Below are 11068 nucleotides of genomic sequence, written 5' to 3' on the forward strand. Positions count from 1 at the left end.
CAACCACACATTGCAGTTGTGGTTGGTACATTTGTTCTCAATAAAGAGGTTATCAGCAAATTCAGTGCTAGCAGAGAAAGACAATGCCCTATTGCCAGTCAGTCACCCAGCTTCTCCTACCTACAACGCATAGATGACAACACTTACCAAAAACTCGCCGTGTCTTCCAAAACCAGTTTTGACTGATCAAAAATCACGTTTTAATTTCCTTCCACCACTAAGTTTTGTTCAAGGCAAGAAAATCGTTCCAAGTTCTAACCGTATCAATCACGAAGCAAAACGTTGTTACATTTAGCCAAACCAGTTTGGATGACAGCTGGGGTAGGCCCAAAATACCATGTTAATTATTGCCAGGCCATATGAGCTGTAGATTAAGAATATAAATGACATACAAAATGTTTCTATTGTGGTGGCTATTGGAGCCCCAATAACTATAATATGCATCATCTTTCCACGCCCATTTGTGTCAAGCAATTGAAAATGCATTTTGTGTAGAACCCCAACTATTAATTCCCTTGATGTACTATACGGTTACATTCTCATTCTTGGAACAGATCGAACTGCGGAAATCACTCCAGTATTCTTAATTTTCCACAGTATGACGGCAGTAGAACCATACAATTGGAAATTAGAAAACTGACTCATCCTCTGCACATCATCCATTTGCTGCCAGCAGAAAATTCACTGACATAATACAGCTTTCCCTGTAACTAATATAGCGCGAATAAAACGAATAAGATGAGCTTATGATACGAAAGCAAGTAAAGCCACATTTTGGTCTCTCAAGAAACCCACCCGTCCAGATGGGAAACTAGGACCTGCTCGCTACCTTTCTCAAACTGCTGCCTGATGATTTCATGGTGCTCACGTTGGATTCAGCAGCCTACAACAGCTCTCAACACAGGAATGGGCAGCCTTACTAACCATGGATGCCAAATTGCAGGTGTTCATCTTAACGTAATAGCACACAATGGTATTGTTTTTTGTTGTGTTTTTCAGAATTCAGTAGCAGTTATCAGGTAAGGGTTACGTGGTTCAAAATAATAACTCATTAAATAGTCTTTCCATCCACCACACGAAAAATGAAAAAAAAATATATAGGCTAAGCATAGAAAGACGATATTGGATACGCTATCATAAAGGCGCGACAAACCGCAGTCTTACCGATATTGAGCGGTTCAATTGCTGATGCGATATCCAAATGCAATCCTCCACCAATGCGGAAAATTGTTGTTTCACCTGTGCAGAGAAACCTCCGCGAGCGTGCAGTGGGTCCTCCGCTGAATAAAACGAGGTACCGATGCCTGCCGTTACAGCTTGACGATTTCAAGATAAAAATCCAGAAAATAATGCGAGACCCCTTACTACTACTAGCTACAGACTGCCCGAATTTAATAGGGAGAAATCAGTCGGTAACAGGCGGGAGGGGGGCTGACTTAAGAACACTCCCACTGGAAAGCTATGGGAAAGAAATCATATGACCTAGCAGCGCCCCCTCGTGCTAAATAGCAGCAGTCAATGCAGGTCCACAGTGTAGTTTCAAATACATGACATTGTGGTTGCATTAGTTGTCCTACAGAATTTCATGTAGCATATGTATACCTACTAGTATTGTTACGTAACCCTAGCCTTTTCAGGGCCCCCTGTGAGATTTGGTCGTGGACAAAATATTTTAGTCTCCTTTGTATTTTAATTCCTGCAATTGTACTATTTTTGCCATGGTATGTAAATAAATTTTGTTCTATTAAATTCCACATATTTTACAGTACCGTGTTAACATTATATAAATGTTTGGGCAGTGGGGTAAGACAAGTATTATAAAGGTAGCCTAAGAGACCGGCACTCAGACAAGATGTTGTGAACTGATGATAAAGCATTTATGTTCTCATTCAAGACCCCAGACTCTTCAGATTTTTAGACAGTAGGCCATGAGGACTCATTCTAAAAATGACATTCCAAAAAGTTTGGACTTTCAGTGCATGTGATAAACAGAGAAAAGAAGTATGGAGCTAAGTAGATTAGAGAAAACTTTGATCCTTGAAATGCCTCAGATGTAAATAAAGCCCTGCCTATAATAGACTTGTTTAAAAAAAAAAAAGGCAGTGTCTTGTATATTGCAGTAAAATGCGGTTGGAATTCCTTCCTTCAAGCACTGAAATAGTCCTGGACATTATCATTCACCACATACCTCTGCATTACAAAATTGGACGATCTGTCATTAAATTACCAACTGTATTTGACATGCTGATAAAGCATCAGTGAAAAGAGCACAGCCTTAGTATGCCCTGTCCACTTTGCGACCTTGCCCTCTTGCCAGCTTTCTCACGCTCCTTCTGGCAAAAGCATGAGATTCCATCACTGAATGGGTAAAACAGGTCATTAAAAAAAGAAAATCTCTTAGAAACCATTTGTTTACCAAAACAGACGATCAACCACCCACTTCCTTGTAAGCATGGCAAACTTTGTGTACAGAACAGAAGACACCAAAAGCATTCAACTCATTGGTGCAGACAGAATACAGGAAGGCCTTTCATCTTCTGGATTATACCAGTCCATTGAAAGACCTATGGCAAAGACCTGCCTAATTTGAGATTATGCCATTACAGATGCTCTCATCTTAAGTGAATTACATTAGCAATAAGGACAACTGCTCAAGGGCACAACAACAAATCTTCCCACTAGTCAAGTCAGGGATTTGAACCGGCAACCACTTGGCTGTTGCAAAGGGACAGGATGACATGAGGCTCTTATCCCAAGAAATTCACCTTGCACCTACTCAGACAGGTGCAGCACCCTTTTATGAGAAACGTGTAATATTGTATTCAATAGGGTATTTATTAAGTAGGCCTATGTATGCTGCAATTCAGCATTCATCTGCAAATGTGTACATTTCAAATTGACCTTAAATATAACAGGTTTCATAATTAATATTGTGCTCTCTCCAATCTCTCCAATACATTGCTAATTTTGGTTCGGAACAAAAGAACAGCATTGCCATCTGGTGTTCATACAGTTTAACACTCACCTTATATTTTTGTGTCAGTCAGTTAAAGTATTCCTTTATCAATAATTCAAAATACACAGCAGCAAACAAAAGTATATACATGTATTTTCAATGCACATTCCCGTTCTACACATTCTACAGCTAATCACATGACAAACCAAAACCCTGACATAAAACTACACACTGCATGTTTCATGTTTGCTGTCAGGAAATACGCTTGTCTTGATTCATCTCAATGGGTGAGAAAGAAAGTATTCAGCTATTATTACTGGTCATTCACATCATGCAATTGTTTCATCAACGCAACTTTGTTTTGGTGCACTCTTGGAAGATGGCACATTTCTGGGCGTATCGCAGTAGGGAACATTTTCCAGAAGAAGGCTCTCTCGAGGTCGGAGTCCTGTGAAATGACAGGAACAGGAGACAAGGCCATTCTGATAAGGTGATTCAATCACCTGTGATTTCTGTGGTTGCCATACAACAGGTGTTCTAAGTCATTGCCTGTGGGAGCCATGCACCACTGCAACATGGGTTTAAATCCTGGCCCACTGTCTCCACCAGAATAAAGCATAAAGATGCTTGAAAAATGTAATATTGTTGAATAAAAAAGAAGTATGATAACGTACGAATCTTATCTTCAGCTACATGCTCAGCTTGAACGACATCTTGACGAAGAAACGCTTCAACTCCAGCCGCCATTTTAATCATCTGGAAAAAGAAAGCAGAATACAGTGGGGAGAACAAGTATTTGATACACTGCCGATTTTGCAGGTTTTCCTACTTACAAAGCATGTAGAGGTCTTTAATTTTTATCATAGGTACACTTCAACTGTGAGAGACGGAATTTAAAACAAAAATCCAGAAAATCACATTGTATGATTTTTTTATAATTAATTTGCATTTTATTGCATGACATAAGTATTTGATCACCTACAAACCAGTAAGAATTCTGGCTCTCACAGACCAGTTAGTTTTTCTTTAAGAAGCCCTCCTGTTCTCCACTCATTACCTGTATTAACTGCACCTGTTTGAACTCGTTACCTGTATAAAAGACACCTGTCCACACACTCAATCAAACAGACTCCAACCTCTCCACAATGGCCAAGACCAGAGAGCTGTGTAAGGACATCAGGGATAAAATTGTAGACCTGTACAAGGCTGGGATGGGCTACAGGACAATAGGCAAGCAGCTTGGTGAGAAAGCAACAACTGTTGGCGCAATTATTAGAAAATGGAAGAAATTCAAGATGACGGTCAATCTCCCTCGGTCTGGGGCTCCACGCAAGATCTCACCTCGTGGGGCATCAATGATCATGAGGAAGGTGAGGGATCAGCCCAGAACTACACGGCAGGACCTGGTCAATGACCTGAAGAGAGCTGGGACCACAGTCTCAAAGATAACCATTAGTAACACACTATGCCATCATGGATTAAAAGCCTGCAGCGCAAGCAAGATCCCCCTGCTCAAGCCAGCACATGTCCAGGCCCGTCTGAAGTTTGCCAATGACCATATGGATGATCCAGAGGAGGAATGGGAGAAGGTCATGCGGTCTGATGAGACAAAAATAGAGCTTTTTGGTCTAAACTCCACTCACTGTGTTTGGAGAAAGAAGGATGAGTACAACCCCAAGAACACCATTCCAACCGTGAAGCATGGAGGTGGACACATCATTCTTTGGGGATGCTTTTCTGCAAAGGGGACAGGACGACTGCACCGTATTGAGGGGAGGATGGATGGGGCCATGTATCACGAGATCTTGGCCAACAACCACCTTCCCTCAGTAAGAGCATTGAAGATGGGTCGTGGCTGTGTCTACCACCCGAAACACAGCCAGGGCAACTAAGGAGTGGCTCCGTAAGAAGCATCTCAAGGTCTTGGAGTGGCCTAGCCAGTCTCCAGACCTGAACCCAATAGAAAATCTTTGGAGGGAGCTGAAAGTCTGTATTGCCCAGCCCTGAAACCTGAAGGATCTGGAGAGTAAGGATGAATGGACCAAACTGCTGCAGTGTGGGCAAACCTGGTCAAGAACTACAGGAAACGTATGATCTCTGTAATTGCAAACAAAGGTTTCTGTACCAAATATTAAGATCTGCTTTTCTGATGTATCAAATACTTATGTCATGCAATAAAATGCAAATTAATTACTTAAAAATCATACAATGTGATTTTCTGGATTTTTGTTTTAGATTCCGTCTCTCACAGTTGAAGAGAACCTATGATAAAAAATGACAGACTTCTACATGCTTTGTAAGTGGAAAAACCTGCAAAATCGGCAGTGTTTCAAATACTCCCCACTGTGTGTATAATTGTGCTCAGTCTAGACAAATAGCATCTGAAGCAGTAGACATACCAGTTTTCAATATGTATGCAGCACATGTAAACTAAGCTTTGACCAATTGTGCAAGGTTTTTGTAATCAGAATCGCTTGCCTGATCAATAACAGCAAAGGTCAGCCTACTATACCTGATTAATATTTTCCTCCACGGTCTCATTTTTGTTCTTCCTGAATTCATCATTAATCTTGAGTCTTGCAGCTTTAAAGGGTAAAACAGAGTACATTGCGTCAAATAATTGTTTCAGTCTCTGCCGCTGCATAAGACAAAATATCTTCTAGTGTTAGCATTCATGAATAACAGGGTTTTTCAATTAACATTTAATAAACACATTACAGATATTAATAAATACATTCTACATTAAGTCACAATTATATTAACTTTTTAACCATCTGCTTTTTTTTACCAAATTGCTAGAGTGCATCAAGGCAAGGAAACCATATTCTATCACTATCCCCAAAAAACCTGGAGAGTGTTTTGCCAACTTCACCAGCCTCCGTGGTAATTAAAAAGAAAAGATTGTTCCATCGTAATAAACCTAATATAGGTCACCAAATGTACCTTACAAATTAAAATACACATACACACATTTAAAATATTTTTGACAGCTTATAACCGTTAGAACTGGGGTGTACATTTTTGCATTTGACATAGCACTCCTAATTCTAACTATTAAAGATCATCAAGTGGCTATACCACCAACTCGTGATAAAATGAAGTTACCTGTCAATGCTCTGTCATCTTCTTTGAACACATCCATTCTGGTTCTATGTAGTTCTTTAAACACTCTGAGGACCTATGTAAAAACATTTAACAAACAATAAATGAATAACTAATCACCAATTCACTACAATAACACAAGCAAGTATTCACTGTGTTACTGAGGGGCAGTCTAAGGACCTAGTAAATGAGTTAGCTATCTATACGTACGTAGCCAGCTATATAAAAATGCTAAAACGTGTGAGCTGGTTTATCATCCTGCACACCTACCCAGATAAGCGAAACATATTTTATATATACATATATAATACTATCGTAAAGAAATCGGATTTCGTAAAACAACATTATTGAACACTTAGAACGCAACATAGAATACAACATGTAAAAATCTTGGTTTTGACACTCACCTTCAAACGAGAAGCCATCTTGGCTTTTTTACACTACCCAGACTGCATCCAAGATCACATAAATGAAAGAGAACAAAAACTCTTACATTTCCGTCCTTACCCTAGGAAGTTGTAATTCGGCCAATCCAAAGGGGCATTTTTTTTCTTTGACCAATTGGCACGCAGTTACTAGCACCATATATAGCTTCAGACGAGACTCAAGTCTGTGCGTTCAAGAAGCCCAAAGCCTTGCGCCATGGCTGACGAGATAGCGAAAGCGCAGGTTGCCCAGGCAGGAGGAGATACAATCTTCGGGAAAATCATTCGCAAGGAGATTCCTGCAAATATATTATTTGAAGATGATCAGGTGTGAATTCGGATTTTGTATTCATATGCAAATTTGCATGAACTCCAGTCAGACAAACACTTTTAACCTAGCAAGCTACCCAGTGCTGCTGGTTAGCTAAACGTAAAATGGGAAGTGCTGTACTGTAACGTGGTTAACCACCTAGCTAGCTAGCTATAGTAGCTAACCAAAATAGGACGCTACTTTCGATGGCGAAACCGTTATAAACTGGTTAACCATTACTCACTAATACTTGAGTAGCCATTATTTCCCTGGTATTTCGACAAATACAATACAAAATAGCAAGGACGGCAGCTAGTTATGTCTATCTCATTCATTGACACATTGAGTCTGCCTCAGGGTAGTTCGTAGTTTGAAGATCTTACATTAAGAATACTAAACTATAAACGTTTGGCCCGTACTGTGACCCCATTTTTCAAGAAATGAAAATCGCGACCAGACTAGCAGTCGTTATAGAGTAATATTTCAATACATGGTTTGAAATGTTATGTAAACAACGATCCGCATAATTGGTATGTATTCAAGTGCTGTTGAGCGGCCACTGCCGCCCGCAGTAAAGGTGTTTCTACTGCTCTGGAAGCTTCTGGGAGACTACTTGTTCCTCTGCAGATGCTATGGTTGTTCTTGGCTTTAGCAATCCCAAACTCCTTTAACCCTCGAAAGGGCACTGCAAAGATGTACTGCTATGATTTCCACCATAATTGTCTCACTTGTGACGCTCTTCACTCATTCCACATTTCCATCTACGCACCTTGGCTTCTCTTTTCTACAGATGTTTTCCATGTGTCCAATGTGCTTACTCAGCAGTGGTCTTGGGATAAACGCTCTGTTGTTATTTGCATACTGCATCCTGGTAGATGCATGCATACTGTGCACGCATGCATACCAATGCGACACACACTTTACACTCAATACTAACAGTGTTGCTATTTTGATTAATTTACTATTTATCCTTCCATGTCACTTCACCCCAAGCACATCTACCTCAGAATTCCTAGTCTCAATACCTTCTACCATATGTATAGATTTGGTAGAGAGTAAGAGGGTGTTATGGTAGGTGATTAGTTGGTAGACGATTTAGTCGAGGCCTACTGTGGCTGGAACGTCTCACATCTTTCATATATTGGCTAATGGAGGCTAAGTTTGATGCATTGTTCCACCAGACTGTCAGCACATTCGGTGGATGTGACTGAGGACGAGATGAGAGTAGTTCTACATTAGTTCCTGTGGTCAAAGGTCACCGTGCCAAGCAAATGTACGACGCCATCGAAAACACATGTGTACAACAGCACCTCACATTACCTTTACCTCACAACATTTTACTGATCGCATTTACAATATTTAATTAGTGTTGGAATGATGTACATGGAGCTGTTACCTAAAACTAGTTAAGTGTAGATTTGTCCTTTGTGTTTCAGTGCATAGCCTTCCATGATGTCGCCCCCCAGGCCCCAACTCATTTTCTGGTGGTGCCGAAGAGGCAGATCGTGCAGCTGTCTAGAGCAGAGGACAGTGATGCTGCTGTAAGTACGACGCCACCTCAACCAATCAATTCGCCGCTAACACATTCATCCGCCTGCCCTCCGTAACCCAGAGAGACCGGTGACAGACCCCTCTTCCTGAAGAGCTGCTATGTGTCCGTGCTTCTGCTGCGGCCTACTTCTCAACTCAGCTGATTTGTGCGGTCAAAACAAACGCAGAGACCTTAATTAGCTGTTTGTTTTCTAGGTCGGAAACAAAAACCTAAGCTAGGAGGAGTGCATTACATAGTCGAAAACAGATGTCAACAAATTTGATTTATCTATTTTGGACTGTCAGTGGCCAGCAGATGGAACTGTTCACCTGTTAGACAGACTATTTTCCATAAAGGATGCATCCCATCTTTTTATTCATCTATTGTATCACATTTAAAATACTTCGGAGACCTGTCATAACACAAACCCTTAATACATTTTACAATGATTTATGCTTGGCATGAGTGGTTAGCGCTTTAGGACTTCGGCACTGCTATAAAAGAAAATGTATGTCCGCACTTGCTAATGCCTTTAGTCTCTGAAGGCAATTCAGTGATTTCCCAGAACATTTGGCCCAAATGTGATTCCGGCGCCCAGGAGTTGCATTACATTCCTGCTGTTCTCGTTTCCCTGAAACCCCCCCCCTCCCTGTGTGATGTCACAGCTGCTGGGTCACCTCATGATCGTGGCGAAGAAGTGTGCCGAGCAGGTGGGCCTTTCCAAGGGATACCGGCTGATCGTGAACGAGGGTCCCGACGGAGGCCAGTCCGTCTATCACATTCACATACACGTGATAGGAGGACGCCAGCTGGGATGGCCCCCCGGCTAACTGGCCCAGCGGGCCATTGCCACGCCAGTGCATTGTCTCCAGTCAGTGTCAGTCTGTCATGTTGACCTAATGGGAAAATACATCAACGGTCAATAAATGCACTACACAAGCGCCACAGTGTTGTCCTTTTATCTTCCCTGAAACTTAAGTATTTTTCTGGTCTTTTTTTATTGATGGAGGGAAACTATTTGAAAGATATTAAATAGTGGGCTTGGATTGAACCCATGCTGCAGTGGTATGGGTAGTGTTTTATTTTTTTTATTAGACATAGACAGAGAAATTGACGGAGGCCATGTTCATCTTTACCACGGCACACTGCATTGTAACAACTAAAACCTTCAAAATGGAAATACATTAAAACACAGAATTGACAATAAGATCACAACTGACAATAACATCATTTATAAGATATTTAAATTGTCAGCACTATAAGACACTACATAAGATAACTCTGAATGGCATTACATTCATAAGCTGTTTCACCCAGCTCTGAATAAGCTTGTGGTATCTCCAGTATAAGCCAGTCTTGGGAGAATGTTTGGTAGCAGCTGTTCTTCCAATTATAATTTGTGGTTAGATAGGAAGTTTTTGCTTGACAGCCTTATATAATAACATCAACCAATGTCTGGCCCTTCCAGAGGTCGTGGAGTCCCAGCCAGCTGAAGTACATAAAAGACAATGTATGTGAAAGTCTGGACCAGTGATAAAATACAAGGCTGAATAATATACTGCATCAGAGGTTTCAGTACAGAATCTGAAGCACAGTCTTTTCTATGCAGATGTATAAACATTTTATTCTTTAGTTTCTTCACCAACTCAGTAATGGTGTTTTTAAAGAGAGATTTTAATCTAATCAAATCCCTAAATATTTGTAGCCTTTAGTGTTGGTGCCGAGTCTCCCTAGATGTGCCACAAGGGGAATAATTATCCCTACACTTGAAGTTGACAATCGTCGAGTTCATAGTTGAGGCTCTTATCGGGGATATACCCGAAGAAAGTAAAGACCTTCACAATCAATGAATAATTCCCATTGCAGATTTGAGCTACTAAGCCCGGATCTATGAATTGCTATCAAGTTCCACAGTAAGCAAGCTTTACCGAGCACCTTGTCATCTGCAACACACTGTCACTGTCAATGTAGTTTACATGAAAAATACTCGTTGTCAAGACTAAATGATATTCCATGTGACGACGCAACCTTAAAGGATGCCAATCCTCAAGCTTTTCTGTATAGTTGTTCAAATTTTTTGTACTTCGAATTAGCTCTCAAAATCATGTTTTGTTATTTCAAGTCCCCTGTAATTAGTATTTTGTCGTTCTACTCTTCGAGTCTGTCGCATGGAAGACAGCCTGTATGAAGAGCTGCTGGCGGAGCTAAAAGTAGCCGATTAAAGTGGGCAATACAGGCCAGAAGAGGGACGGGGAGTGTGGAAGCCGTTGGCATTCACTTCAGAGACGCATGGCTCAAGAACTAAGACAGAAGAAGCAGAAATCTGATGTTAGTGTTGGAGATCAAGTGCCCCAGAAGACCCTCATCTCGTCAGGCTATTAATATGGTAATTTTAAAGAAGTTTGCCTTTCTGCTTTCTGACAATTAATTTGCTTCACTGATAATGCACATACCTAGCAGTAAGTAGCTCCCTGTGTATAATGGACATCTTCCATTAGTGGGAAAGTAAATGAACAGTTTTTATGTGAAAGTTCAGTTTGACTGAGTGATTCTATACTAATGTGGTTTTGAAGATGAAACAAACAGAAACACGCAGTCTGATTGTACATTTATATGTAGGTAATTAAGAAGACACACTTATTCAAATTGACTTGCACTACTAAATTATACATTTCCATACTGGCGCTCCTCGGTAATCTAACCCACAACTCTAGCATTGCTAAAGCCATGCTCTATCAACTGAA

General features: G+C 40.7%; 3 protein-coding genes across 4 annotated transcripts in view; 1 reads left to right on the forward strand and 2 right to left on the reverse strand.

Annotated features, from left to right (window-relative positions):
- Positions 1-1400, reverse strand: part of cdc42se2 (CDC42 small effector 2) — a 32562-nt gene extending 31162 nt beyond the window's left edge. Inside the window, exon 1 of one of the 2 annotated variants that reach the window (XM_029117031.2) lies at positions 1165-1400. The gene's annotated coding sequence lies outside the window, so the exon portion shown is untranslated. Of the gene's footprint in view, positions 1-147; positions 270-1164 lie in introns of those variants that run through there. The other variant, XM_029117033.2, reaches the window with a different exon arrangement.
- Positions 1401-2825: 1425 nt separating this feature from the next.
- On the reverse strand, positions 2826-6499 carry lyrm7 (LYR motif containing 7). Its single transcript, NM_001303677.1, is given in 5 exon segments — positions 2826-3404; positions 3631-3712; positions 5469-5539; positions 6062-6134; positions 6466-6499. Coding segments are annotated over 5 exon segments (363 nt in total). The 5' UTR covers positions 6484-6499; the 3' UTR covers positions 2826-3285.
- A 163-nt stretch (positions 6500-6662) lies between these two features.
- On the forward strand, positions 6663-9269 carry hint1 (histidine triad nucleotide binding protein 1). Its single transcript, XM_010893632.5, has 3 exons — positions 6663-6811; positions 8230-8334; positions 8990-9269. The coding sequence occupies exons 1-3, from the start codon at positions 6701-6703 to the stop codon at positions 9152-9154; spliced, it is 381 nt and encodes a 126-aa protein (XP_010891934.1). The 5' UTR covers positions 6663-6700; the 3' UTR covers positions 9155-9269.
- Positions 9270-11068: the final 1799 nt, after the last annotated feature.

Source organism: Esox lucius, chromosome 23, assembly GCF_011004845.1.
Source record: "Esox lucius isolate fEsoLuc1 chromosome 23, fEsoLuc1.pri, whole genome shotgun sequence".
NCBI classification, from domain to species: Eukaryota; Metazoa; Chordata; class Actinopteri; order Esociformes; family Esocidae; genus Esox; species Esox lucius.

Bases quoted from the DNA above. Each gene is read 5' to 3' on its own strand.
- hint1 (XM_010893632.5), top strand. From the start codon at position 6,701: ATGGCTGACGAGATAGCGAAAGCGCAGGTTGCCCAGGCAGGAGGAGAT. The intron at 6,812-8,229 runs GTGTGAATTCGG...TTTGTGTTTCAG, and splicing joins TATTATTTGAAGATGATCAG to TGCATAGCCTTCCATGATGT. The intron at 8,335-8,989 runs GTAAGTACGACG...GTGATGTCACAG, and splicing joins CAGAGGACAGTGATGCTGCT to CTGCTGGGTCACCTCATGAT.